The sequence below is a fragment of the Artibeus jamaicensis genome, unplaced genomic scaffold (genome assembly GCF_021234435.1).
Source record: "Artibeus jamaicensis isolate MK-2021 breed Jamaican fruit bat unplaced genomic scaffold, CSHL_Jam_final contig_886, whole genome shotgun sequence".
Taxonomy (NCBI): domain Eukaryota; kingdom Metazoa; phylum Chordata; class Mammalia; order Chiroptera; family Phyllostomidae; genus Artibeus; species Artibeus jamaicensis.
This window is the reverse complement of record NW_026522002.1, coordinates 463,809-491,248: the sequence shown is the minus strand read 5'-3', so window position 1 is coordinate 491,248 and position 27,440 is coordinate 463,809. Positions and strand designations below refer to the sequence as shown.

At 58.6% G+C, this 27,440-nt stretch overlaps 3 protein-coding genes across 7 annotated transcripts; 1 reads left to right on the top strand and 2 right to left on the bottom strand.

The window, feature by feature from the left end:
- Positions 1–876: 876 nt before the first annotated feature.
- Positions 877–12,032, top strand: DBNL (drebrin like). Of its 2 annotated transcripts, none has more exons than XM_037150251.2 (13): positions 877–1,023; positions 5,157–5,212; positions 6,398–6,510; positions 6,958–7,032; positions 7,878–8,024; positions 8,766–8,843; positions 9,064–9,200; positions 9,288–9,333; positions 9,613–9,703; positions 10,174–10,269; positions 10,370–10,482; positions 10,753–10,849; positions 11,295–12,032. In XM_037150251.2, the coding sequence occupies exons 1-13, from the start codon at positions 941–943 to the stop codon at positions 11,432–11,434; spliced, it is 1,272 nt and encodes a 423-aa protein (XP_037006146.2). In that variant the 5' UTR covers positions 877–940; the 3' UTR covers positions 11,435–12,032. The 2 variants fall into 2 exon arrangements, with proteins under 2 accessions (XP_037006146.2, XP_037006145.2); XM_037150250.2 differs by having other exon boundaries at positions 9,285–9,333.
- A 299-nt stretch (positions 12,033–12,331) lies between these two features.
- Positions 12,332–14,730, bottom strand: PGAM2 (phosphoglycerate mutase 2). Its single transcript, XM_037150252.2, has 3 exons — positions 14,227–14,730; positions 13,948–14,128; positions 12,332–12,538 (listed from the first exon to the last, which is right to left on the bottom strand). Exons 1-3 carry the CDS (start codon positions 14,638–14,640, stop codon positions 12,372–12,374), a joined length of 762 nt encoding a protein of 253 aa, XP_037006147.1. The 5' UTR covers positions 14,641–14,730; the 3' UTR covers positions 12,332–12,371.
- A 38-nt stretch (positions 14,731–14,768) lies between these two features.
- On the bottom strand, positions 14,769–25,458 carry POLM (DNA polymerase mu). Of its 4 annotated transcripts, none has more exons than XM_053654800.1 (11): positions 24,757–25,454; positions 24,378–24,558; positions 23,153–23,251; positions 22,831–23,001; positions 20,043–20,114; positions 18,694–18,817; positions 17,508–17,640; positions 17,297–17,399; positions 16,985–17,200; positions 16,833–16,916; positions 14,769–16,694 (listed from the first exon to the last, which is right to left on the bottom strand). In XM_053654800.1, the coding sequence occupies exons 1-11, from the start codon at positions 24,927–24,929 to the stop codon at positions 16,608–16,610; spliced, it is 1,443 nt and encodes a 480-aa protein (XP_053510775.1). In that variant the 5' UTR covers positions 24,930–25,454; the 3' UTR covers positions 14,769–16,607. The 4 variants fall into 4 exon arrangements, with proteins under 4 accessions (XP_053510775.1, XP_053510776.1, XP_053510774.1 ...); XM_053654801.1 differs by having other exon boundaries at positions 18,694–18,814; positions 24,757–25,453; XM_053654799.1 differs by having other exon boundaries at positions 16,985–17,399; positions 18,694–18,814; positions 24,757–25,458.
- Positions 25,459–27,440: the final 1,982 nt, after the last annotated feature.

Below are 27,440 nucleotides of genomic sequence, written 5' to 3'. Positions count from 1 at the left end.
TGGGAACTTCGGCTCGCCCACTTGCTGCCGCTGCGACTCCCCGTTCAAATGCAACAGAGACTCGATTAGGAGGAAGCTTAAAAAACAACAACAACAACAAACCTCTTAAGTTGTGAGTGAGGTATTTATTTACTGGGTTCCACTTATCATGCAGCGTAAACAAGTTTCCTGTTTAGCGCAGAAGTGGTGACTCCATTTCTCTGACTCTGTGGTGATGGGGCCACGTGCTGCCGGAACAAAGACGTGATCCTGGTGGTTTTGAGAAAATGGTTTGCCTGCTTATTGTCACTTCTGCTGACGAGGACCTTGAATAAATAGCCATCAGTCCACTGAGCGCGGTTTGTGAACCAAAGGGTCGCCAGTTAGATTCCCAGGTTGGGTGGTGGGCCAGCTCCACACATTGATGTTTCTCTCCCTGTCTTTCTCCCTCCCTTCCCCTCTCTCTAAAAATAAAAAATTAATAAATAGCTATCCTTCCTCATGGATGGCTTCCGTCTGAATGGCTGTCTCCTCGGCCGGCCTCAGACCGAGGAGGCAGGCAAGGATGCCCAGGGCCGAGTTCGCTGGTGGCGGAGTGGCGTCGCGCAGCTTTCCCTCTCCGGCGCCCCCATTGATTCGCCTCCAACTTTTGCTTAGGGTCCAGGCAGAGGCCCGGGGGACCCACGTGCAGGAAACTGTCGGGACCCCAGATTGTGCAGCAGGAGCGGTAACTGACCCGAGTCGGAGAGGACGCGCACGCGCTCTGAGCAGCATCAACCCAGAGGGGCCCTGCCAATCCCCTCCGCGGGGTCCCCCTGCCGGGTCCCCTAGGAGTGTCACCACTCTCGCTGCGCTCCACCTACCCGAGACCCCGGCGTCGCGGCCCCGCCCACCTGTTTCCGCTTCCGGCAGGTGGAGGCGGGTCGGGCAGGAAGCTGCGGCTAGGGGACTAGGCTGGGCCATGGCTGCGAACCTGAGCCGAAACGGACCGGCGCTGCAGGAGGCATACCAGCGCGTGGTCACCGAGAAGTCCCCGACCGACTGGTGAGCGCCGAGGCAGGCTGGGGCCGGGCTGGGCCGGGCGGGGGAGCCAAGGGGCGCTACCCTCGCGGCCATGGGCGAATCGGGACTGACCTGCGTGCCGCACACCTGCGCCGCGCCCCGATAGGTGCCGTCCCAGCCTTGTCACCGCTTGTCCCGCCGCGCGTGACGCCCCCCACTCCCCAGGGCCGCTCCATCCCTCGATCTGCACCTCTGTGATGGACTCTGCCTGGCTGCCCTTGGTGGCTTCGCCAGGTTCTGCTTTCCTGTCCGGGACCTCATAGTCTCCCCGAGAAAGCGGAAGCCACGCCCGGCTTGTAGCAAATGCTGCGTCCCGGGACGGGCCTTCGAGAGCGGCCTGCAGGCTGGCTGTCCGCGGGAACAACACCCCCGCCCTTAGAGGCGTCAGACCAGGAGGTTCTCTGTGCGTATGGATTTCAGAACCTCCCTCCATCCAAGGGAGCCCGTTCTTGTGCGGGAGCCTCGGGGAGATGAGTGTCTCACGGCGCGGGCTACCGTCGTCTGTCCGCCTCCTCATGCGTCCTCTGCTAGGTGGCCGTGGTTAGGGCCCCTCAGGAGGAAAATGGGGCTTCACGGCCCTGCAGTCCTGGTCCGAGGGCTCCGGCATGACCCAAGCAGCCCCGCTCAGGGTCAGCTCGCTGTTCTGCAGCTAGTGGTGGCTGTGGGTGGGAATGCTCTGTCACTGTACAGTTCGCTTAAGCCATTTTTATTGACTGGTTTCTAGCACTCTTGGTTGTAAGAAATGCTGAGCGGGAAAGGCTTAGATGACCGGCTTAGGAGAGCAGCGCCGGCAGGTGTGACTGCGCTCCTGGGACTGGCCCCCACTTGTCAGGTGCTTTCTTGCCTCTGCTTTCCCTGGTGCCCAGCACAGTGGCTTTTGTCCCATGTACCACTGTGACACTGAGGGAGTCTGGGCCTTTCCCTTCCTTCAGCCCAGGTCTTATGGGCAAGAGCTTGGTAACAGCAGTGTCTGGTCTGCACGCTCCTGTCCTGCTGGGGCTCACCGACTGGGCCCCCAGTGGCACTGGGCCATGCTATGCATGACAACCAAGCAGTGCGCCCTCTGTCTGGAAAGCATCTCTTCTATCAGGGAATGGTGTCTGGTAACTGGCAGAGTCTCTCCCCTCTCTTGTTTGCAGTCAGTCCTCACGAAGTTCACCCACACACCTAGCACTGTTATTTCTCTCAGGGGGGGCGTCCAGATGTCCGCCCTCACCCTCCTCTGTTCTCTGGTGGCCTTGATGTTCCAAACCTCTCCAGCAGCCTCTCTACACACGTTGCCACCAGACTAGAACCTGGAAGCATCACCCCTCTGTAGTCCCTCCCCATTAGGGTTGACTGAACCTGGGAGATTCCTGGGTGTCCTGCCCAGCCTTCCCTCCAGGCTTCTCTCTCTGTCCTCAGTCCTCTCGGGACTATCCCTGGTCGGGGGAGATATTGTTCGGGCCTCCCATGTTTTAGCCTGGCCTTGGGCTGCTTCCAGGAGCTGTCTGCTCCCCCCCACCATCGTCTCTCTGCCCACAGGAGGGCAACAAGCCTCCTCTTTCCTCCCACCCAGTCAGCGCACCCACCTCTCCAGCCTCAGCAGCATGGGCCCCCGGCCTCTGCCCTGTCAACAGATACCATGTGGCAGGTCCCCACTCACTATGGTCACTTCCCTGCCTGTAACGCTGCCGTGACTTCGCATCACTCTTTCCGTAAAGGCCAGGCTCCTCATCTGGCTGACAGGCTCTGACAGCCACTCTCACCTCCACGCCTGTTCCCCCTCCCCCATTTGCCGCACTGCTGCCCTTTTTCTCTTCCTCAAACCTGCAGGCTGGTTCCCCCTCAGAGCCTTTGCTCTGGCTGCTTCCTCTGCTGGAGCATGCCTCCTCATTGTCCCAGGGGCCCCTCCACAGCTCGGGTCTCAGCACCAAGGTGGCCCTCTTGCAGGCCTTCTTCACTGCCTTGCTCCCTGGCTGCAGGCATATTCCCCAGACCCAGGCTGGCACCCTGCTGGTTTTGTGTCACCTTTCTCTCTTTTCCAGAAGGGGCAGGGGGTGGGCCCTGTCTCTTTCCCTGGTGCAGGGCAGTGGTGCATAGTAGGTGCTCAGGTGAAGGACTGACCAAGGGGGACAGGAAAGGTGGTATCAGAGCAAGAGGTGGTATCCGATGTGGTAGGTACAGCGTGGGCAATCTTGGATGGGGTCCTGAAGCAAGGTGGGATGAGAGCAGCCACATCAGCTATGCACCTGGGGTCTTCCTCTTGGCTCTCCCTGGTCCTTCTTCCCAAGAGCATAGCCTGGGCTCAGCTCCCACAGCCCTGGCACCCGGGCCAATGTGTGTGTACTTTCTATGTCTGGTTGGCGGTGTGTACTCGGCCCTGTGTCCCACCCCAACAGGCAGCAGGTTCTCTGCACGTGCATTTGGAAGGAAGAACTGACATATGAGGTGCTGGTGCCCCACGTGTGTTGTGCCCAGGCCAAAGCGCCGTTTTTCTCACGTTGATGTGAAAAAGGGCTGGGATTGATGGGTTGTGGCAAGGAGCCTCTGGGGAGGGTGACACCCTCGAATGGCCCTGGGAGAAGGGGACGAGGTCAGAAGGTGGGTGGCTGGTATGGAGCTTGGCTCTCAGTAGCTAATGGATCCCTTCTCTTTTTCTTTTTCTTTTTTTCCTTAGAGAAAGAGAGATACATTAATCTGTTGTTCCACTTATTTATGTATTTGTTGGTTAATTCTTTTTTTTTTTTTGTCCTCACCCAAGGACATGCTTACTGATTTGACAGGTGGGGGGAGGGAGAGAGAGAAAAACCATGGACTGAGAACCAAACCGGAAACTGGCGAATGGGGACAACGCTCCAACCAACTGAGCTACCCAGCCAGGCTGCTGGGTCCCTTCATGGAGAGCGGGGCCAGGCAGTGCTTTTGTCCCTGCTGCTTGTCCAGTGTCTCTCTTTTCTGTGGCTTCAGGAGGAAGGGGCTTCTTTCCTGCAGCAGAAGGGCAGGCAGGACTCTGACCAGTAGGGAGGAGATGACAGTGAGACCAGGTTTCCCTTTGACTTGCCGTCCAGTGGTCAGCCAGCATTGCCTGGGGCTGTACTCGGTGCTGGTGGCTACACTGCTGGGAAGCCATCTTGTCCAGAATGTTCTCCCCAAGGTCCACTGCCTACCAGGTCTTCTTTCTCCATTTCTTGCCTTCCACATTGTTTCTCCTCTACTGGGAAACTTGTTCTTTCCTGGCAGCCTGTCCTCCCTGTCAACCAGGTCCCCTGGGCCAGGGTCAGATCTCGTTTCTTCCATCTTTCTAGAGCACAGGCCACTCTGCCCATTGGTGTCAGCAAGGCCACCAGGAAGCCAAGTGGAAGCTGATTAGGTTCCTGTCAGACTGTTTACCCTGGGGCCCCAGGCTGGCTGGCTCAGCAGGCCTGTGCTCCAAAGTAACCCTTGTTCTTGTCGAGTGCCCGTCCCCAGCTATGTCCACGTTTAATGAAATCTACCCTAGTTCCTGAACGCCTCTGGGACACCAGTTTTTAACCCCCAATCTGTTTCAGAAGTGTCACAAGTAATTAGTCTTGCAGGAAGAGAGGTGAAGCTCTGGTTGATTCAGATCTTACTCCACCAGGAGCCTGCCCCTGAGGACCCGACATCATGCTGGGTGGTGGCCCTCGTGGTTTCTGGTGCTGTACAGCCTGGGAAGGTCTGTTTGCTGGGACAGTCCCTACCCAGACAGACCTGTCCTGCCAATGCTGCAGGCTCTGGTGCCGGTTCCTCCTTCTTGCTTCTCCTTGGGGTGTTTCAGGTTCGGGAATGTGTCTTTGTCTTCTCGAATTCACATGCCTGGCAGCCAGGCAAACATCTCAGACACGAATGTGTAAAATGTTGCCGTAAAACTGCACAGCTTAGTTTTCCTCAAAGTAGATGTGCCCCCCCCCTCCACCGCCCCATCATAGGTTTGTCGCTCTGTGGTCAGTCAGGCCAGTGCCATTTCAGCATCCGAGTTGAGAAGGCCATGCTTCGGCAGGCACAGCAGGTCACAGGGGCCTGTGTCGGCCCGCAGTGTGACTGCCGTGCTGAGCTCCTGGGGCAAGGGCAGACGGTGCCACCCACTGGCTTCAGGCCCTGCCTGTCTGTTGCAGGGCTCTCTTCACCTACGAAGGCAACAGCAATGACATCCGCGTGGCTGGCACTGGGGGTGAGTATGGCCGAGCAAGGAGCCGAGTGGGCTCTGCGGGGAGAGAGCATGACTGTCATGGCTCCGGTTCAGGTGGCAGTTTGGCCGTCACGGCGGGAGGAGGGGGCCTTCGGTCAGTGTCAGCAATGAGGCCTTCTCAGAACATGGTCCAAGCAGAATGGGGGGTTTCAGGTGTTTCCAAGTGAAAGTAAGTCCCCCTTGGTGCCCTTGGCTGGAGGTGCAGGACAGTGCTGCCCGGCGTTGCAGCTGGGAGAGCTGAGAGGAGCATGGGGCCTCCCCGCTCACAGTCCTGGGCTGGCAGAGGAGGCGGGGTAGGCACACCCTCCCGCTGCCCACACCCTCTGTGGACCCGGTACACACAGCTGTGCACACCATCAGTGCATGTAGTGACCTGAAAACACTGCTCAGGTACAGGGCGGCGGGAGGTCTCTGCAGGGAACACAGGCCTGCTGGCCAAGGTCCCGAGAATGGTGGGGTACAGGCTGTGGCACCCCGACTCTCTGTGCTCAAGGCCAGCTCACCTGACCTGAGCCAGGCATAACCTGGTCACCCAGTGACTGCTCACCACCCACATGGTCCTGGTGACTTGTTGGTGGAGAGCCCCCTGCCCTGGAGCGCCTTCCTCAGTGGTGTTTCTTGTAGAAGGACTGGCACCTCAGCGGTCTCAAGCACCCTGCAGTGCCCTAGGCAGCAGTTGCAGAGTTCAGCATCTGCAGTCCCCGCAGTCAGGGACGGTTTGAAAGGCTGACGAGAGCAGCAAGTCCCAGTGCGGGCAGGGTCAGGAGACAGTGGCCTGGCAGCCCCTCCTGTGCCCTTGCTCCCTCCCTGAGTCTGGCAGCTGAGCCGGTGCAGGACATTCCCCTCTGCCCGTTCCCATCCGCCCACAGCACTCCAGGGGCCCCCACAGTCTGAGCAGGCCGGTGGGCAGGGGCCCTTGAGGGGGGCCCAGGCCACGGAAGCCTTGTTGCAGAGGGGCCTTCCTTTTCACAGCCGGGCGCCTGGTCTGTGGTGGAAGTGACACTGCCGTTTCACAGCAGTGGTGTGTAGACTGGTGTGAGTGAAAGCCACCAGCGGGTGGGCTGGCCCAGGGCCTCCTTCTGGTGCAGGCAGCTCCCTGTTCTGGTGGATGAGGTGCTGGGGGGTCAGGGGTGCCTGGCGCCTCTGACGCCCCCACGGCTGCTGCAGAGGGCGGCCTGGAGGAGATGGTGGAGGAGCTCAACAGCGGGAAGGTGATGTACGCATTCTGCAGGGTGAAGGACCCCAACTCCGGCCTGCCCAAGTTCGTCCTCGTCAACTGGGTACGTGCACCTGGGGGCTCCAAGGCTTCTCTCCGGGGAGGCTTGAGGACAGCCCATGGCGGATAGGTTAGTTTGTTGTGGCCTGAAGGTGCCTGGGGCCTTGGCTGCTCAGCATTTACCCTCAGAGCCCAAAGTTACACCTGCAAGGTGAAGTACTAATGGTCACTGGACACCTGTGTGCTTGTCGCCTCAGGGAAGCCATCCTGAGGGAGCAGAGGGCTGGGAGAACGGCCGGGAGGCTCTGCCAGTGCAGGATGGGGCAAGGCTTGGGACAAGGGGCTTCTCAGGTGCCCCTACCACCTCCCTGACTCAGAGGTGGGCCACCTGGTCCTGGGCCTTGGGGTGGCTATTTTCTCCTTCTGGGGACACAGGGAAGCTGCAAGTCCCTGGGAGGGCAGTGACTGTGAGAAGTGGGTGGCGGGTCATGCAGGGTGTTTTGTGTTGCAGACGGGGGAGGGCGTGAACGATGCGAGGAAGGGCGTGTGCGCCAACCACGTCAGCACCATGGCCGGCTTCCTGAAGGTGAGGGCCGCGCCTGCAGGGCCTCGCAGTTCCCTGGGCCCAGTGCCCCGAGTGAGGGAGTGGGGCCTGCAGCCAGCGTCAGGAGTGGGTGCACGCCCTGTGCTCTGTCTGGGCCCTGGGTGTGACTGATGCTGCTGCCCTGCTCTGGCCTGGGTTTGGCCCAGGGGTGGGGGTGGGGATGGGGGGCAGGATGAGGGCTGCCAGGGGCCTGGGGTGCAGCTGCTCTTGGGTGGGGCTGACCTCCCACATGCTGCGCACACTCAGCAGTGTCCTTGGGATTTGAGGGTGGGGGGGTGCCATGCCCTGAGTAGCAGGTCTCATCTGACGCGTTCCTTTCTGTCTGTGTCTGTGTGTCAGCCATAAAGGGAGCCTTGTGTGGTTTCCAGGGCATTTGTCATCACGTGTCAGGTGACTGCATTCTAGGTCACTGGCAGGGAGACTCAGAACTTCAATTTCCTGTTCTTCCAGCACTTCAGATCTGCCTCAGTTTCTCCATTTAGGAGCTAAAGGGAGGGTCCTGGGCTGACTAGGTGCTGAGTGGCAGTGTGTGTGGCCATAGGCCTGGCTCAGCAGACCAGGCTCCCATAGAAAACACGCTTGTTCCCAGGTGTCTGTCAAGCCTAATGGTCATTGATTAGAAAGAAACCCTCTAGCACCTGAGCTATCTGATGAAGGGCCAGGCCACAGAATGTGCCACGGGCTGCGATGGCCCCACACACAGGCTGGCACAGGCAGGCGCATTTGCGTGGTTCCCAGCGGGGTCTCCTGAGCCTCTGCAGACCGGTGTGTGGCCTGTCCCCTCCTGGAGCTGCAGCGCCTTCCCTGACACATGGCTCTCGCTGCAGGGGGCCCACGTGACCATCAACGCGAGGGCTGAGGAGGATGTGGAGCCCGAGTGCATCATGCAGAAGGTGGCCAGGGCCTCAGGTGCCAACTACACCTTCCACAGAGAGAGCGGCCGCTTCCAGGACACAGGCCCCCAGGCTCCAGTGGTGAGTGCTGCTTGTCCTGGGGTCCAGGGTACTTCCCAGGGTCCAAACCAGCTGCCTGCTCCCCCTGCTCCCCTACCTCAGCCCCTGCTCCCCTGTGGGCTGGCTCCCCTGTGGGCTGGCTCCCCCCACCTGGCTTCAAGCCCCAGAGCCAGATTGAGGCACAGATGGCAACTCACTGGTGATGGGAGCCGGAGCCACATGCAGTTGGCACCAGGAGCAGCCCTCGACCCCTACCTCTGATTTGACAGGCTGTCCTGGAGCCTGTGGTGCTGGCTGTGTGTGGTCAGGGGCTCACTGCAGGGACAGTGCATCCACCCTTGAGGCCATGGCACCAGCGAGTCCTCCATGACCCTGGGTGGTGGCCCCCCATGGAAGAACTTAAAGTGGCGGACAGGGCAGGCCCCATGGCGTGGGCAGGCACCTGCAGGCCTGGTGCTGGGTGGGGAGCTGATTCTGCTGACACAAAGCAGGAGTCCATGGGGATGTGGTGGGTGCCATGTGGTGGTCTGCTGTGCAGCTGGTAGATCAGCCTTGTAGGAATGGCCGCTGGCCAGAGGTCAGCCTCACACCTTCCTGGGCTCCATCCACAGGGCCTGGTGCAACCAGAGACCCACCTGCTCAGCAGTGTCCATTACACTGTCAGCCTCTGTCAGGTCACAGGGCTGAGGGACAATGCACCCACCAGGCGCTGTCCTCACAGCTCCTGCTATTGGCCCAGCACTGCGTCCCCTGTCCCCACAGGGCTCTGTGTACCAGAAGACCAACGCCGTGTCTGAGATTAAGAGGGTTGGCAAAGACAGTTTCTGGGCCAAAGCAGAGGTGAGTGCAGCAGGCCCTCCAGCATCGAGGGCGTGTGTGGGGAGGCCGGCTTGCACCAGGTGTGCAGTGAGCGTCTTCCTCCCTGTCCTTGCTTTCTCATGAGCTCCGGGAGCCATGCTCTGGTTGGTGCCATGCACAGCCGGGCACCCCAGAGAGAGAGGCCAGGAGTGTCACTCGAGACACCTCTGCACTGGGTGGGGGCTGAACACACTTCCTGCAGGAGGAGGAGGAGGAGCGCCGGGCCGCGGAGAAGCGCCGGGCAGAGCAAGAGCGGCAGCGGCTGGAGCAGGAGCTGCGGGAACGGGAGCTGAGGGAGGCCGCCATCCGGGAGCAGCGCTACCAGGAGCAAGGCCAGAGGTGCGCCCGCAGGGAGGTGGGGCTGCCCTCGGGGGTGGGGGGGGTCAGCAGGTGGAAGCTCAGCTGTGCCCTCTGTCTTCCCAGCAGGAAGTATGAGCAGCAGGAAGTGGTTTCAAGGAGCAGAGAGGAGCAGGTGAGACTTGGGTGCTCTGACCCAGAGGGCCTGTGGCACGTGGCGTGGTGGCACCCGGGGGAGCTGCTGTGGCCTGAGGGGGTGCCTGGGGTCCTGCAGCTGCTGGGGCAGTTGGGGACCTGGGTACATCAGAGGTGGTCTTAGAGAGGAGCATGAAGGACAGAAATTCCCAATGTAGCCCTCAGCCCAGTCCTGGGGGCCTGTGAGCCCCACCACTGTGGGGCTGGGCAGGCTGCGGCTCCTGGGTCCCCACCCATGTGGGGCCTGTTTGATCCCCAGGAGCCTGCTCAGCAGTCGGCTCACCCACAGGAGATTTTCAAGCAGAAGGAGAGAGCCTTGTCTACCACAGCCGCTTCTGGCCCCCAGCCAGGTGAGACGCTCTCCGTGCCCCACTGGGAATGACAAGATGGTGACAGGCAAGTGAGCCAGGAGAGCCTGTACTCATGAGACCAGCTTGTGGGAAGGGACCCAGGCGTGTCCTCCTGCCCCTGACCTTGTCCTGTAGAGACCTGGTGGGAAGGACTGGAGACCCCATAGCCCTGGTCTCATGAGCCCCTGTCCAGCTTGCACTGGGCTGTCATCTGGGGTCCTGGGGCCACCATCATTCACCTCTGGCCCTGAAAGGACACAGGACCAGTCCTCCAGGCCAGTTTTCACACTGCACGTGCCCCAGAGGGGCTGCTGAGAGTGTGAAGGGGTGTGTGTGCTATCCCCACACACTCCCCGTATGCAGCCACCGCCCTGGCACAGGCCCATCCTCTGGGCAGGGCACAGAGAAGTCAGGGGCTCCTTGGTCTTCTGCCTCCCGCTGTGAGATGCCCCATCACTGTTGGTTTGCAGGCAAACTGAGGAGCCCCTTCCTGCAGAAGCAGCTCACTCAGCCAGAGAACCCCCTCGGCAGGGAGTCAGCTCACGCCACCTCAAGGCCCAGAGCAGGCAAGACTCTCTGCTGCTCTGTGGGGGCCAGGGTGGGGGAGGCAGGTGGGGTGCCCTCTCCCTTCCCCAGGGCCAGAGCCAACAGCATCCTCTCATGCAGGCCTCCATGAGGAGCCGGCGCCCAGCCCCCCTGCTGGCTTGATACAGGCAGAAGAGGAGGCTGTGTATGAGGAGCCTCCAGAGCAGGAGACCCTCTACGAGGAGCCCCCAATGGTGAGTTCCCTGCAGCAGGGCAGAGCTGTGAGGGTCTGTGCCCTCACACAGCCTCCCAGGCCTCCCCTGTGAGGCTCACTCCCTGCGGGTTGTCTGGAGCTGCTTGTGCGACAAGACGTGTGGCGAGAACCGTGTGGTCATGTGGGAAGGGTGGTTGGGGAGGACCCCCGCCCCCACATGCCATGCCCTCCCTGCCAGCTTGATGGGAGCCCTGCCAGGGGCTGGCCAAGGTAACCAGGACCCAACTTCTTTCCTATCCACCCATGCCAGGAGCAGCAGCCAGACGCCGGCTCTGTGCACATGGGCCACTACCCTGGGTCCAGTGGGAAGGGGCTCTGTGCCCGGGCCCTATATGACTACCAGGCAGGTAATGTGCCCCCAAGACCACAGGACCTAGGACAGGAGCTGGTTCTCAGGGTCCTGACACCAGGGGGTGTCAGAAGATGGGAAGATGAGAACCAGCTGGTTCTCTCTCTGCTGGTTCTCAATGGGGTGGGCCCTCTCTGTGGGCCCCAGACAGGTCCTTGCTGCCCACAGCGTCAATCCCAGTTTTCAGCCTAGTTGTAGAGCCTGAAGGTGGGAGCACAGAGGCGGCTCTGGGTGGTGGCCTCAGGGCACAGGCTGACACAGGGAAGGAAATGCTGTCTCCAGTGTTTGCTGGAGTGCAAGCTCAGAGCCAGACCCTGTGGGAAGGTATGTCCGGGGAAAGGCCACTGGGGAAGCTTCGGGACAGGCTGGGCTGGGGGCTGGTGCTGGGTCCACCAGGGCCCCCTGAGCCCCCAGTGCAGTGTCTGGACTCACCCTCCCTGCAGCTGACGAGACCGAGATCTCCTTTGACCCTGAGAACCTCATCACGGGCATCGAAGTGATCGATGAAGGCTGGTGGCGCGGCTATGGGCCTGACGGCCACTTTGGCATGTTTCCTGCCAACTACGTGGAGCTCATTGAGTGAAGGCCTGCCTCCCCCACGCCCATGGGGCCTCGTGGCTGGAGGAGGCAGCCGTGATGGCTGCACACAACACTCTTCCAGGAACAGGCCTCAGAGGCAGCAAAAACCTGGACACCCCACACACGCTTCCCGAAGTCCCAGCCAGCGGGGCACCTGCCTTTTTCCTGTTCCTTGAAGCCACCACTGTCAAACCTGGGGACTGTCGACTTAGCAGTCTATGAGCAGAGTCAGGGTCAGGCTGCAGGAGCTGGTCTTCCTAGGCCCTGCTCGGTGCTCTGGCTGCTCTGTTGCTCTGCATGGGCTGTGGGCTGTGTGTGGCAGGACATGGACAACCGGGCCCGTCTGGGTGTGGAAGCACTCTGGCCTGCTGTCTCCCCCAGCTCCTGGCCCACCACCATGCTCAGGTCAGAACTGCCCCACACGGGCCCCAGCTCGGATACGCCCTGTTGTAGCCTGACAGACCCATGGGAATAAGCCCTTCCCAGTGTCTGGTAGTGGAGGTGGGGTGTGTGTGTGCACGCACACACGCGCACAAGTATGCACCACCCCGGCCTGGCCAGCTGCAGTCACCTGAGAGGCATAAAGATTCAGATGTGAGTGACGTGAGCCTCCTGCACTTAGTTCTCTGGGAGGGGCCGAGAGCTCAGGGTGCTACCTCCTGCAGGGGTAGCCGAGGACAACCCGTGGAAAGGCAGTGGGTTCCTGACTACTGCGCTTATTCACTGTGGGGACAGCTCAGTCACTGGAACTCGACCCAGGTGACCCCAGGCACCTGATTCTAGTGTTACCTCTAGGAGGTTACCAAGTGGGTCTTCGGTTTTGGGGGTCACTATAGGGACTTGTCAGGAGTCACCTGATAGCCAAGGATGGGAGGACATGGGCATGTGGGTCACACTGAACTCAGGTGCAAGGAGGTGCCTTTATTGCCAGAGCCCACTTGTCACTTGGCCTTGCCCTGGGCAGCCACGGCCGCCATGGCCTGGCGGACGGTCTCCTCATCACCCAGGAACCGCATGGGCTTGGTGGGCTTCAGGGCCTGGTCCAGCTCGTAGACTATGGGGATCCCCGTGGGCAGGTTCAGCTCCATGATGGCCTGGTCGGACATCCCTGCACCGGAGAAACCACAGCCCCTCAGCCCCTCCTGGCCCAGCCACCGGGCAGCAGCTGCTCTTGGTTCAGCAGGCTCTGTGACCTTTCCGAGCCATGGCTGCTCGACCAGGCTCAGCCCTCCCCAGCAGCCAGGCCGAGAACTGCCTGCAGAAGGTCAAGGCAGAGCCGAGGCCTCCGGTAACAGAAATAGCCGCCCAAACTGAGGGTGGTTGTGCCATGGGCCTGGGCCCAGTGTGACCTCTGGCCAGATGGAGGATGTTTGGACTTGGGCAGGGTGCTAGCAGTTTGGTTCCTAGGGGTGCTCTTAAGAAGCGAGGTGGGTGAGGGACAGCAGGGTGGCCAGGAGGCTCTGCCAAGTGGAAAGCACTGTGATTTCTGAGGAAACTCGACCCACCAGCCTCCTGCAGTCCCCAGCCTGGAATAGCTCACCCTTTGATATTTCCCCAAGTTCCCTGGGCAGTGGAAGCCTTCAGGCGTGTTCACAGTGTGCTGAGAGGCATGTGGGCTGCAGGGACCCCAGGGAGAAGGCGTGGAACATGGGCTGTCCACCCGCTGGGTCCAGCACCTGCTATGAGGTGTCTGTGTGGACCTGGCACCCTGGGGAGGACAGGTGGGCTGGCCAGGCCTCAGCGGCCTACCTTTCTGCTCTGGCCAGCTGCCCGTCATCCTGCAGGGGCAGGAGGTTTAGGGCCTCTGCCTTTCACTCTCCCTGACCCCACAAGCTTGAAGGCCACTCAGGTGCTGACAGACTCCTGCTGCCTGAAAGCCCTGAGGCCCACATCCTGTCCCTGCCCAGCGACAGGCCAAGGTCTCCGGGCCACCATCCACCCTGCATCCTTTTGAGTGGTCTCCCCTCTGCCTGGAGGGGTGAAGCTGTGGGCAGGGCTCTGCCTTGGGTCCCCTTCCAGCAGCCGGGGGAGCCAGGAGTTGCCTTAGGGTGGTAAAGTCCCGAAAGTGATGTGACTTGACCAGGGACACACAGCAAAGCAAGATTGGGAGCAGGCCATCCTGCCTGGGTGACTTGGCAAGGTGCCCCTCCCAGCATCCCCCACCCCCTTGCCCAGGGCTCACCTCCAGGAAGCTGGGCCAGCTCCATGCCTTAGGCCCTGTGCAGGGCCTGGCCCAGGGGTCAGAGGTGGCAGGTGTTTTCACCTTAGTCTTCATAAGGAAACTCCATAGTGTCTCAGGACACATGGAAATGAAACCCAGACTCTACAAAGCTGTGTCTGAAATGGTTTGTCCAACCCTCCCAGTTGAATTGTTTGAAAATCCAACCTCAGCACTGGCATTGGCTATGCCCCCTCAGCGAGGTGGTGGGTGGGCACTTGCGGAGATGAGTGTGACAGGCCCCACAACTCGTGTCACCCTACCCACCTACCCCCACAGCCCTCCTGGGGTGACCTCACCTTCCAGGTGCTTGACGATGCCACGCAGGCTGTTCCCGTGGGCTGCAATGAGCACTCTCTTGCCGGACTTGATCTGGGGGGCAATCTCCTCGTTCCAGAAGGGCAGGGCCCTGGCGATGGTGTCCTTGAGGCTCTCACAGGTGGGCAGCTCCCCGGGCTTCAAGCCGGCATACCGACGCTCCTGGGGGCATCCGCAGTTCACATCTGAGACAGCCCCCTACCCCCCTTCCAGAGGCCCCTGACCCCAGGCCTTCCCTTTGGCCCCCCCAAGCTGCCCACCTTGCTGATGGTGCTGTAGTAGGGGTGCTTCTCATCCATGGGGGGTGGCGGGATGTCAAAAGAGCGCCTCCAGATCTTCACCTGCTCCTCCCCATGCTTGGCAGCCGTCTCTGCCTTGTTGAGGCCCGTAAGACCCCCATAGTGCCGCTCGTTGAGACGCCAGGTACGCACCACAGGCAGCCACATCTGGTCCGTGCCGTCCAGGATGGTCCAGAGGGTGCGGATGGCCCGTTTCAGCACTGACGTGTAGCAGATGTCGAACTCCATTTTGGCTTCCTTGATGGCCTGGGCCCCCCTCTTGGCCTCTTGGGCCCCCTTCTCACTCAGCTCTGCGTCAAACCAGCCGCAGAAGCGGTTCTCCTGGTTCCAGGTGCTCTCACCGTGCCGGACCATCACGAGGCGGTGAGTGGACATGGCTGCGGTGGCAGGGACCGAGGCAGGCTCTGGACGAGGACAGTTGCCTGCCCCTGTGCCACCAGCTTATAACAGTCCGCCCCAGCCCCCACCCTGGCCAACTGCCAGTGGGCATTCCAGGCCCAGGCCCAGGCCCGACAGGCGGCGGCAGGTGGCCAGTAGCAAAGCCTTTGGGGGAGGATGGCCTGAGAGCGGGACTTAAAATAGTCTCATAGCCACCAGTCCTCAGTCGAGCCCAGGCTGGGGTGTTGCCAGGCAAGGCTGGGCAGGAAGGGCAGACGTCCTGGTCTCGATGAGCCTGAGAGGTGGATGCTAGCAGGTACAGAGGGCTCACCAGGGAAAGGCTCCCCAAGTGTGGGACTCCATCTCCATCAACCCCTCCTCCCAGGGGGCCCGATGCACTAATGCCAGCTTTCTCCTCATCATTCAGCCTGCATGTCCATGAGGAGACATGTGGAGTCAAGGGATGTGTGTGCGCACGTGTGTCTGTGGACTTGTATCTGCCTGTGTGTGGATGGGCGTGTGTGTGTGTTACATGTGTGACTCCTGTGGTTCTGCTTACCCGAGAGTGGGGGCTACATATCGGGACAGGGGCTCCCTCAGGAGTGTGACCCCTCCCCTGGCCCTGTGTGTGGTGGCCCTGTGGCCCTGTGCCCCAGCTCTACCCACAGGAGGAGTCTCTGCGGGAGCCAGTGGCCAGCAGCTGGGCTCAGAAGGGCTGCCAACAGCATCTCCCTAGTCCAGTTGGGACAGGGGAGCAGCAGGGGGCTGCAGCCCTGGGGAGAGGTGTGGCCTTGCAGGAGGGAAGCAGGCGGCAGTGTGAACAAAGGGCTGAGGCCAAGGAGGGCAGAGTGTTGCCAGGACAACCAGGGAGCTGGAGGCCTGGCTTCCTGGGCCAGAGGGGAGCAGGGATCCCCTCTCTGCTCTTGGGTCCCTTTGTCCAGGTCTTGTCAACATCTGTCCCACTCTCCCATCCTACCTGCCTTCACCCAAGCCAGGCTTGCCCCTTCCAGCTGAAACCATCTTTAGAAAGAAAAAGAAATCAAAGATTTGTGCCCCTGAGAGGCCTCCAGCATCAGAGGGGCTGGCTGTCAGGTGCATGCCCACCTTAGCACATAGACAGGCCAAGGCTGGGTCCAGGCCCAGGGCTTCTGCGTTCAGTTTTGGGGCACACGGGCTATGGGGGCAGGGGTTGTGAGGAAACCAAGTCACAGATGCGCCCTCCTCCCATCCCACTGCCCCAGTGACCATACCCTCCCCTACCAGGAGGCCAGCAAGGGGCTGGCCGCTACCTTGAGACTTGGGCCTGAGCACAAACGTGCCTCCTCCTGCACGCTGCCCACCTGGGCACAGCCCTATGTGCAGAGTCACATGGAATCCATCAAGAGATGATTATATTTAATACAACATACACCAAGCTTCCACAATACAAAAATCAACTGTATCCCTACACACCACCAGTGAACAATCAGAAGATAAAGTGAACAAAATTCCACTTAAGTAACATCAAAAGAATAAAATAATTGGGAATAAATTTAACAGAGATGCAAAACTTACATTCTGAAAACTGTAAAACATCAGCAAAACTAAGGGAGATCCAAATGAGTGGAAAGGCACCCCAGGTCACGGACTGCCCGAGGGGCAGTGCCCCTCAGCGGCTCTGCGGGCTCAGAGCAACCTCTACCCAAGTCCCGAATGACGCCCCAGCTCACCGACAGGTATGGGGCAGACCAGCCAGCCCCACCCAGCAGCACTTCCAGGAGACAGCCTGGTTTGCTCAGTGGGCTCACCTCATTGTGTCCTGGTGGGCCGTGTGCGAGGGAGCGAGGTGAACATGGGAGGCTCCACCCAGGAGGGTGAGGGCTGGGGCAGTGTCTTTGGCCTGCAGACAGTGGTTTGGGGCATCCGTGGGCCTGGCTGGCTGAGTGGCCCCTTTTCCCAGAGTGTCACAGGGCTGGCAGAGGGGCTCAGGCGTTTCTCTGCTCTGGGGGAAGGTAAGCAAGGCCCAGGTGCCTGAAGATGTCTTCCTCTGCAGCTGCACGGAAAAGTGTCTTCTGCAACGGGAGGGTGGGCCTTGATGCCTGGGAGCCCTCAGCCATGGCGGTTTCCCTGAGAAAGGCGAGGAAAGCCCTCCCGGGGGGGGGTACCCCTCAGGGCCCTGTCTGTGGGTTCCAGGCTCCCTGACAACACACCTGCTCAGGGTCAAACAGCCCATGGCTGTTCAGCCATAGCCCCTTCTCCTTTCGGCTGAATTGGCGAAGCTCCCGCTCAAAATGCTGGGGAAAGCAAGGAGTCAGCAGGGCTGCAGCCTGGGTTTGGACAGCCCCAGCAGCTCGCTGCCTACCTTGGAGCCAGTCCAGCCCAGCAGGGCAAAGGGGAACTGGCTGATGGGAGCCACCACCAGGTCCACACGCACAGCCTTCCAGGCAGCCCCTGGGGGTCTTGGCAGGCGGAAAATGCAGAAACTCCGCTCAAAGGTGTCCATGGTGTGACTCCTCTGGGTCAGGTGGGTGGGGTCTCTGCTGCGGCTGAGCTGGTGCTGCTGGTACAGGACAAGGCCCTGTGGGGTGGGCGGCGGGGGGGGGAGCATGATGGGTACTGTCCAAGCCCTGGGAGGGCAGGACCCAGCAGCACCCTCAGGAGGGGCAGCCCTCACCTGTTGCTTCAGGGAGCATAGCACTCTGGGCAGCAGCCCCGCCTCCTGGCCCTCCTGGGGGTGGGTAATGAGCAAGTCTACGTCGTGGCCCTGCAACTTCCCCCTGAAAGGCAGGTCTGACTTCCAGGCTGGCCCAGGCCCTTCGGAGCAGGGAGGCCCACCTCAGCAGCCCACCTCGGAGCCGAGCCAGAGCCCACCTCAGGCCCCTTACCTCCGGAAGCCACCAGCCAGCGTGACAGTCGCCCCAGGAAGGGCCTGTGCCACGGCTGTCTCCACCACCTGCTGCAGGGCCTCTGCATCAGGCCGCTGGACCGGCGTGCACAGGTCCTGGTGGTGCTGGAGTCCTGCAGGCAACACGGACCTCCTGACCAACCCAGCTGCCCGCCCTTTCTCTCCACTATTCCCTCTTCCCTCTTAAATGTCAGTCCTTCATTCAGAGTAACTGTGGGTTTGTGTACGGCTGAAAGAGACAACAGAGGTCCCTGTGCCCTCCAGCCAGCTGCCCCCACGGAAGTCCTGAGACTGCCAGGCCAGAGCCTGCTAATGCCTCGTCCTCCCAGCAGTGCAGTGGGGCCAGAAGCCAACAGAGGACATGAGGAAGCTGGCTCCACTGCTGGGGGACAAGCACCACTTTAGCCTGAGCACACGGCCACCTCTGTCAGAAATCGCTGCCCCTCCACCCATAGCGGGAGGGCTTCCAGTGGGCGGTGGCAGCTGCTGGCAGCTGCAGTGAGCACTGCTGGCAGTTTCACCTGTGCCATGTCACAGGACCCAGCTCTATGGGTTTCACTTCCTGCCGACCAACCAGGCAAGTCTCATGGGCCCCTGGGGAGGCTGCCCTTCCTCTAGCCCCTGAGAAGATGTTTGAAGAGGTGGGGGGCTGGGCCATGGGGCTGGGCCATGGGGCTCATCCAGCAGGGCTCCCACCCACCCCAGCATGAACTCTGCTTAACACCTGTGACCTGCTGGCTCCCAGAGGTGCTTGCAGCCTCCCACCCTTCGCAGAGAACATCAGGGAGGTGTACTCAAACCCAGGCCTAACCAGCTCTAAAGGTACTGTCCTCCCTACCACACAGGTCCCCGCACCATTGGCCGGCAGGCCAGGACACTGAGCACATGCTATTCAGGAGTAAGAAGCCCAGGCCTGGTCCAGTCCGAGTCTAGCCAGGAGGTCCTGATGTCACATTAGTTGCTGTGACCATCACTGTCCACTGAGACAGAGCTACCATGGATCCTGACTGCAGCTGGTGGGGACCCCAGGAAGCCCTCCACAGATGCCACCTACCACCAGGTCACTCTGCCCCCATGCCTGCAGAGGCAGCCTCAGCACTGGGTGTGGGAAAAGCACAGACTCAAGTGCTCTGGGGGGCCTGAGGTACAGCCTCCCTGAGGGTCACCTGCTTTCTGCTGCTCAGTCAGTCTCTGCACCTGCCCCTGGATGTCGTCCAGTGTCCGCAGCCCTTCCCGGTACCAACGATCAGCAGTCCGTACTCCAACCCCGAAGATCTGGGTGAAGAGCTGCTGGGAGGGTGGGCACAGCCTGTCAGGCCCTTGCTCTCTAAGAGAGGTTTCCCCCAGCATGTGTGCAGCTTTCGCCTCCAGCAGTGATCTGACCACATGTCCTATCCTTCACACATGCACACACGACGGGCTGGAGGGAACGCAGGCCTGGGTGACTCCCCCACAGCTCACCTCACTGCCCAGCCATCGGTCAGTCCACAGACACCCTAGTGGGGTGGGGGAGGTGGTGGCCCTCCTGGAGCCAACCTCTCCCAGGGTGACTTCCTATCTTCCACAGCTCTCCCTGGTGGAGGCAGTAAAGTGTGGTAGGAGCACCTTTGGGGGCCAGGCCAGACTGGTGGGGGCAGTGGCAGCAGAGGAGGTGCCCAAGCCCTGCTTCCTGCAGCCCAGACCCGCTGCAGCCTCCCCCCGCCCCCGGGCTGTGTCGACCACACCTCCCCCTTCATCCCCTTAGCCAACAGCATAGGCTGGGTCACTGTCACCAACAGAGTCCTCCCAGAAAAAGTGCAGAGAATAAGCCATTGGCATTGTTTATAGAAGTAATTGTTAACATACTTCCCTGCAGGCTTGGATGCCTTCTGGGACATGGGGTACCCAGGAGGAGGAGGCAGATGGCCATGCTTCCCCACTCCCCAGCTCCTCAGTTGCCCCCACACCCCATTTGCCACCTACCTGAGCCCCTCCATCCTTCATACATGGCTCCTCCTGTCCTTGACTCCCTGATCCTCACAACATCTGGTAACCCCCCGGGGAAGCCCCACTGTCCCACAAGTCACCCATCTGACGACCTCCAGCACAAAAGCAGGGTGTCACAGTTGCGGGACAGGGCACTGGGCACCAGCAGCTCTGCATCAGACCCAGGGTGAGGGGGCAGAGGAGGGATGTGCCATGGATGCAGGTGAAATGACCCAGAGATGTCAGAACATGAGGTCAGGAGGACAGAACACTGCACCTTGAGCAGCCAGAACTCAGTCATCCCTGCGGCACATTTGCCAGGCCCTCTGCTTAAGGTGACAGAACAGGTAACACTGCAGACTATTCCGTCAACAAGGACAGGTAGAGCTGAGTGATCTAGAACACTTCTGTGCTCGAAACAAGTTTCTCCTCATGGTCTGCTTGGCTGCCTCATACATATCAGACTTCCTGAGACCACCTGACCCCGGGCAGTTCCTTCTGGGGAGCGGTGAGGGGCTGTGAGCCCCGCTGGGGTCTGCCCTGTGCATACCTTCATGCTCTGGTACCTTTCTGAGAGCCGGACTCTCTCCACCTCCTCACACACTCCGCGGTCCAGCAGCTCCTGTGGCCGAGACAAAGCAAAGCCCAGCCTGACCACAGAGCAGGGATGGGGCTGAAGACCCGCTGACCCCACCCTCAGCAGGGGGCTCTGAAGTGAGGGACTTGAAAATAAAGATTGTCCCCCAAAGCTTCTGGCCTCATCTCGCAGGTAAGTCCCAATATATGTAAACACTTCCTTTCCAAAACATAGATGATGGACTTCCGGCCAAGATGGGAGGCATAGGTAGACACACTGTGCCTCCTTGCACAACCAAAAGAAGGACAACAATTTAAAAACAAAAACCATCAGACACTGACATAGAGAACAGGCTGACAGTGACCAGAAAGGAGAGGGGAGGGAATTTCAGGAGAAAAGGGGAAGGGTTTACAGAAACAAGTATAAAAGACACATGGACAAAAACTAGGGAGGGGGTGGAAATGGGAGGGAGGTGGGGAGGGCTGAGGGGGTAGGCTGGGATGGAAGTAAAAAAACTGTACTTGAACAACAATTAAAATAAAATAAACAGAACTGACAGAAAATCGAGCTGTATAGAAGTCCGACAACCAAAGAGGTAAGAGGGGTGGAGACAGACAGCCAGTCGGAGAGGACTCTTGGCAAAGTGGTGGTGGAGGACTGGGGCAGGCAAGGTGGAGGCTGGTGGAGCCTGTGGTCCCACCTTCACGTGCAGATAAACTGGAAGGAACACCTGGGGAACAAGACGGACCTCAAAACCTGGGGTCCCAACAGGGAAATAAAGCCTCAAACCGCTGATTGAAAACACCTGTGAGGGTTGAGGCTGCAGCAGGAGAAAATTCCCAACCTCACAGGAGAGTTCATTAGAGAGACCCACAGGGTGTTAGAACCTACACAGACCCACCCACCTGGGAATCAGCACCAGAAGGGCCCACTTTGTTTGTGGGAAGTGGGGGAAGGACTGAAATCCAGCAGAGAGAGGAGAAAGCATTATTGTTCCCTGTCAACCTCTTTCCCACAGACAGCGTCACAACACAGAGACCTGGGTTGCCTGCCCTGGTGAACATCTAAGGCTCCGCCCCTCATACATAACAGGTGCATCAAGACCAAAAAAAAAAAAAAAAAAATTGGCCCAAAGGAAAGAACAGATCAAAGCTCCAGAAATATACAACTAAGCTATGAAGATATAGCCGACCCATCAGATGTACAGTTCAAAACACTGGTAATCAGGATGCTCACAGGATTGGTTGAATTTGGTCGCAAATTAGATGAAAAAAAGCAATGCTAAGTGAAATAAAGGAAAATGTACAGGAAAACAATAGTGATGGAAAGGAAACTGGGATTCTAATAAATGGTGTGGACCAGAAGGAAGAAACATTCGACGAGAAAAGAATGAAGAAACAAGAATTCAAAAAAATGAGGAGAGGCTTAGGAACCTCCACGAAATCTTTAAATGTTCCAACATCCGAATTATGGGGGGTACCAGGAGGAGAATAGGAAGAGCAAGAAACTGAAAACTTATTTCAACCAATAATGAAGGAGAACTTCCTTGTTCTGGCAAAGGAAAAAGGCTTCCAGGAAATCCAGGAAGCTAAGAGAGTCCCAAAGAAGTTGGACCCAAGGAGGAACATACCAAGGCACATCATAATTACAGTAGCCAAGATTAAAATGAAGGAGAAAATCCTAGAAGCAGCAAGAGAAAAGGAGACAGTTACCTACAAAGGAGTTCCCATCACACTGTCAGCTGACTTCTCAAAAGAGACCTTCCAGGCAAGAAGGGGCTGGAAAGAAGTATTCAAAGTCATGAAAGGCAAGGACCTACATCCAAGATGACTATCCAGCAAAGCTTTCATTTAGAATGGAAGGGCAGATAAAGTGCTTCTCAGATAAAGTCAAGTTAAAGGAGTTCATCATCACCAAGCCCTTATTATATGAAATGTTAAAAGGATTTATCTAAGAAAAAGACAAAAAAACGTGTAAAGTAAAATGACAGTAAACTTAGTTATTAACAACCACACCTAAAACAAAAACAAAAGCAAACTAAGCAAACAACTAGAACAGGAACAACCACAGAAATGGAGATCACATGGAGTGTTATCAACAGGGGAGTGGGGAGGGGAGAGAGGAGAAAAAGGTACAGAGGATAAGTAGCATAAATGGTAGGTAGAAAATAGACGGGGAGATTAAGAATAGTATAGGAAATGTAGAAGCCAAAGAACTTGTATGTATGACCCATGGACATGAACTAAAGGGGAGAATGTGGGTGGGAGGGGTGTGCAAGGTGGAGAGGAAAAAGACAACAGTAATAGCATAATCAAAATATATTAATAAAAGTAACATTTTAAAAAACATAGGTGATGAATTCAGTGTAACTTCCTTTAAACGGGTGACTGAATTCAAAAGTCTCTTTTGTTATGATGTCCTGTCCCAGTGACATGGACAAAACCCCAACTTTCCTCAAATACTCTGTGCTTAAAACTCGTGCCCAGCTCGGCTTCTCTGCCACATCCCAGACAGTTTGGGAGGACGCCAGCAGGGCCAGCTACCAGCCTGCAGCTGGAGTCCTCTCAGCCCAGCTGGAGCAAGTGGTGCAGCCCTAACTTACATGGGGTGGCTGGGTGCAGGGAGGCTTGTGCCCACCTGGGATCCTGCAACCTCCTCCCCAGCCAAGCTGAACCAGACCCACCTGCAGTCACTGGGCCCCGGCTCCTGGACACCCACTTGGGTTCACAAGTCTGCCTTGATGAGAGTGGGGAGCACCTACCTGGACGACCCTGCGGGAATGTTCTCCGAAGTGGGGCAGTCCCTGCAGCTGGCTCAGGGCTGTGACCTGGCAGGGCAGTGCCTTTAGCACGGAGGCCGCTCTACAGAAGGCAAGGAGGCAGCCCTCCCTGCCCTCGAAGCCCGCTGCCTCTGCCAACACCTCCAGAGCCTCCTGCAGGGAGGAGCCATTATGAGCCATGACATCAAGACTGGTGGGAGCCTCACCCATCCCTCCAGCCCAGCGCACCTGCCCCAAGGGTGGGACACAACAAGGCAGGGAGGGACGGGGAGTGCTCACAGGAGCAGGCGGGGCCGTGGCTCACCCAGAGGCTGGTATTGTGGTGTGTGAGGGGTGTGGAGCGCTGGCAGGCATAGGGTGGCATCCTCACTGGGCCGGGCAGCCTCTTCCTAGGCACAGCCTCCTAGGGACAGGCAATGAACAGACCACTTGGAGGTGCAGGGCTGACAGCTCCCGAAGCCTCGCCTCTCCTGGGCAGTCACCTGCGGCTCTCCGGCACACAGGACAGGAGGAGCCAACTCTGATGGGCAGCACTACCAGAGGCCTGGGCCAAAGGTAGTGCTGCCCTACAAAGCAAACTGACAATGACCCTTCAGGCCAGTGTAATAGCCATTAGTAGTAGAAACATACAAACAGCCGTTAGGCATCTGCAGTTCCTGAGACTGGGTAATAAATAAATGTCAGGGAACGGCTGGGTTAAAATTCCTAGCCAAATAAGGTAACTGACCAAGGCCCGCCAGATAAGACCCCAGCTCCCAACCACCAATTAGAGACTTTCGCCGTTTTTCTAACTTAGCAACCTGGCTAATAGCTAACTGCCACATCTGCTTCTGTAACCCCGCATTCGCTTGCTCTGCCCTATAAGAACCCCTTAGTCTGTGAGCCAGGCGCGACTCTCATCTGCAGCCCTTTTTGGGCACCGTGTCTCTGGACACCCCGAGGGTTCGCCCCTGCGCAGGTAAAGCTTGGCCACCAAATTTATAATTAGACTATTATTTTGTAATCAATAAAATTAGAGATCTTTGAAACCTATCTTCATCTCCGAGAGCGTGCATTGACTCATCTGTTGCCTACAACAGCCAGAGGGGTGGTAGTGACATTACCTGCCACCCTCATGGGGCACTTATCCTGCCGAGGCACATGCCACATGTGCCCCACTGCCATGCCCCCCTCAGACAGGGACATGGCTCACAGGCCAGGCAGGAGCCCTTGCCTGCCTCCCTGTTCGGCTCACCCAGGATCCATGGGGACAGGAAGAGGCCTCCCGCTGGCCCTCGGGTCATCGCACTTAGGGGTCACGGTCATGTGCTTGGTGAACAAGACAGGCCTAACTAAAGACGCTAAGAACGAGTGAACCCAAGGAAGTCTGCAGCAACAGTGAGAACAGGAGGTGGGCAGCCTGGCCATCAGGGTGGAGACCTGTCTGCCAGTCTCCTCTGGACCCTGCTGCCTGCTACCTGTCCCAGCGGAGTTGCCCCCTGCAGCAGGCCTTCCTCTGTGGCCCTATGTTCCTCCTCTGTCCAGCTCACCTCCAGGCAGTGCCGGCTCTCCACAGGGACTGGCTGCCCGGCTGCCATGCTCTCTGTGAACCAGCTGATGTCCAGCAGCGCTGGGCGGGCACAGCCTGGGGCCAGGGCCGCCCTGCTCTCCTGCCAGCAGATGGCCTCCTCAGCTGAAGTCTGCTCCATCACCACATGTGTCACTGCGGAGCTGGGCAGAAGGAAGAGAGGGTGAGGCCTGGAGCCCTCGCCCAGTGGGCCTGCCCTCCTCCCTGCCTCGCTCCTCTCCTACAGGCCTTCGCTCTGTCTGGTGCACACCGTTCAGTCTTCACCTTCTCAGAGAGACCTGCCAGCCCCTTCTCCTGGCGGCCCTCACTGCCCGGCCGCGAGCTGCCGCACCACAACGCACCTGTAGGCGTCCAGCACGTGGAAGCCCTTGGACCGTGCCAGGCGGGTGAGGAAGGCCCGGCGGCTGCGGCCCATGCGCGGTTCCGCCAGGTAGATGGCTACGCCAGGGAAGTGCACTTCGAAGAAGTTGCCGGTGTCCTCGACCCGTGCCCGCCGCCTTCTGGGGAGCATCATGCCTAAGCCTCGGGCGGTGCCGGTCGAAGACAGACGGAAGGCAGCAGGGCCCGAAGGAAGGTGGAAGGAAGGCGGAAAGAAGCCGCGCGGAAAGGGGCAGGGGAAATAGCCCGGGGCTTCACGCCCGGAGGCAGGCCCCGCCCCATGCAAATAAAGGCTTTGGTGGAAGTCCCACGAGATTGGGTGTCTTGGTCGCTCGGCGCCAGAAGCCCCGCCTCTATGCAAATAGATTAAGAGGACTTCTATTTAAATTACTCTCAGGTATGCCGCGTCCGCTCCTGGACCCCCGGGACCAGAGAACTAACTGGCTGCAAGGGGTCCCGGGTGGGCAGTCAGGGGTCGGTCCTCGGCGGGGTCGCGGGGGGCGGGCCTAACGTTTGACCCTGGCAGAACCGCTAGCTGCAGAGACCTGGCGGCGGGGATCCCAGGACGGCGCAGCTGAGCAGACGCCGGAGCCTGAAATGTGCTGGTACCGCAGCTGCTTCCAACCGAGGTTTTCAATTGATCGGCGATGGGACAGCTGGCCCGCCCTCTGGAAAAATAGAAGCCTGTTGCCTCGGCCCCCTCCCTCACTCCTTGACATCAAAATAAAATCCAGATGGGTCAAAATTTGAAATCTAAAAAAGAAACAGAGTACGTACTGGGAAGGCGACGAATGTTTTTATAGTCTAAGTATTACAATAAACCAGAAACACCGAAGGAGAAGAATGATAAACGACTACACACAAATTTAAAATGTATTCAAGGAGCCCTGGCTGGTGTGGCTCAGCGGATTGAGCGCTGGCCTGCGAACCAGAGGGGTCGCTGGTTTGATTCCCAGGCAGGACACATGCCTGGTTTGCCGGCCGGTCCCAGTAGGTGGTGCGAGAGGCAGCCACACATTGATGTTTCCCTCTCTTCCTCCCTTCCCCTCTCTAAAAATAAAATCTTTTTTTAAAGTAAAATATTTAATATTCAAAAAATAAAATTAAGAATCAAACCAGAGGGAAAAGTGATACATTTTGAAATTAAGTCTAGTTCATGTAATTATGAAATTGTCAGATAAATAAGGAAAAGGCAACAATCTAGTGGAAAGATTGGCAGGAGAAACAACGGGCAATTCACAGAAGATACATAGCTCATAAACTCATGCCATGTGTCCCAACCTGTCTAATCATTACAGAAGTGCAAATACAAGTGAGACTTCTCCGCCTGTTGCATTGTCAAACATTTAAAAAATTGATCACACTTGTTGAAGGTGTGAGGGAATTGGCAATTTGTAGGAAAGACTTTTTGGAAACCAGTTTGGAACCATATCCAACAAAACCAAAAATCTCACCCAGCAATTCCTTTTTCAAGGTTGGGGTCATGCTGAACGTGCCAATCAGGTTGGGAACACTGACGTCTGGGAACTACTGAATGTCCCTGTGTGGCTCCCTCATTCTGCAGCCCTCTATTTGGAATTGATCTCAGCAGTGTAGCCGTGCTCAGACAGGTGGGACAGCCAGGTGTGACCCCTGTCCCAGCCCTCTCCTCCATCACCCCACGTGTGGTGGGCCCAGGACTCAGCCCCCCACACCAGCTCCCAGCCTGCCCTCTGGGGACCCTGGATACACTCCAGGATGCCAGAATTGGGACCTCTCCCTCACTGCCCCCCACCATGTCTCCTCTTGCCTTCAGGGAAGGGGGAGCTCTCAGAGCCTCTTCCCCATCTGTGGGTCTCACCTCTCCAAGGGGAGCAGCCCCCAATCCCCTGAGACCATTTTCTTCAAACGCCCTCTGCCTCTGGTTTCTGTCCTGGGGAGGCAGAGGCAGCTTTTAATAGCTCATCACACCGGAGTACTTAAAACACTGGGCAACTTGCAAAAATGAGGAATACGGGGCCTTGCACAGGTGCAGAGAGGTTCTGTGAAGGGGTGGGGTGACCGACAGTGCCCAGCACCAGCAGGCAAGGCCAGGGGCGTGCGCTCCTCTCCTCTCCTGCCTGCACCACCAGGTTGCTGTCCAGCCACGTGGGAAGCAGAGGGAGACCTCAGCCCTCTATTTCTAAAACCCCTGGCTTGGGAGTCCCAAATGCCTAAGCCCCAGCTTCCTGCTCCCCACACCAAGACCACCCCCAAAAGTCAGAGAGGCAGCAGAGATGAGCTTCTGACTGGCCCCTTCCAGTCTGCCTCCCCATCCCAGGTGTAGGAGCTTACGTTTTTCCAAGATGAATCTTATCTGTTTCCTGCTCCCACTTCCAGCGCCAGGGTCCCCAGGGGTCATTTTTAAGTCCTCACGACCTTTGCAGGGCACTTTCTTCGATGTTCCCTTCAGTGCCGTTTCCACTTGTCCTTGGCTTGTGGGGTCAGAGCTCTGCCTAGGCTGGTGGGCTGCTCCTCTGGTCAGTTTCAGTCTCCTGAGGATTGCTTGTCAGCATTCTGGCGAGCATGTGGTCAGACTGCTGACCATGCTGGGCTGAGCTCCTGAGGGCCACTGGCCCCAAGGCACCAGCCTGTAGTGCTGGCCTGGGCCTTCCTGAGATATCCCCAG

Coding starts and splice junctions, on each gene's coding strand:
- DBNL (XM_037150250.2), top strand. CDS start 941: ATGGCTGCGAACCTGAGCCGAAACGGACCGGCGCTGCAGGAGGCATAC. Junction 1,024..5,156: donor GAGAAGTCCCCGACCGACTG/GTGAGCGCCGAG, acceptor TGTCTGTTGCAG/GGCTCTCTTCACCTACGAAG. Junction 9,334..9,612: donor CAAGGAGCAGAGAGGAGCAG/GTGAGACTTGGG, acceptor TTTGATCCCCAG/GAGCCTGCTCAGCAGTCGGC.
- PGAM2 (XM_037150252.2), bottom strand. CDS start 14,640: ATGTCCACTCACCGCCTCGTGATGGTCCGGCACGGTGAGAGCACCTGG. Junction 14,129..14,226: donor ACTACAGCACCATCAGCAAG/GTGGGCAGCTTG, acceptor GGATGCCCCCAG/GAGCGTCGGTATGCCGGCTT. Junction 12,539..13,947: donor CATCGTCAAGCACCTGGAAG/GTGAGGTCACCC, acceptor TCTCCGGTGCAG/GGATGTCCGACCAGGCCATC.
- POLM (XM_053654799.1), bottom strand. CDS start 24,929: ATGATGCTCCCCAGAAGGCGGCGGGCACGGGTCGAGGACACCGGCAAC. Junction 23,002..23,152: donor ACCACAATACCAGCCTCTGG/GTGAGCCACGGC, acceptor TCCTCCCTGCAG/GAGGCTCTGGAGGTGTTGGC. Junction 20,115..22,830: donor ATTCCCGCAGGGTCGTCCAG/GTAGGTGCTCCC, acceptor TCTCGGCCACAG/GAGCTGCTGGACCGCGGAGT.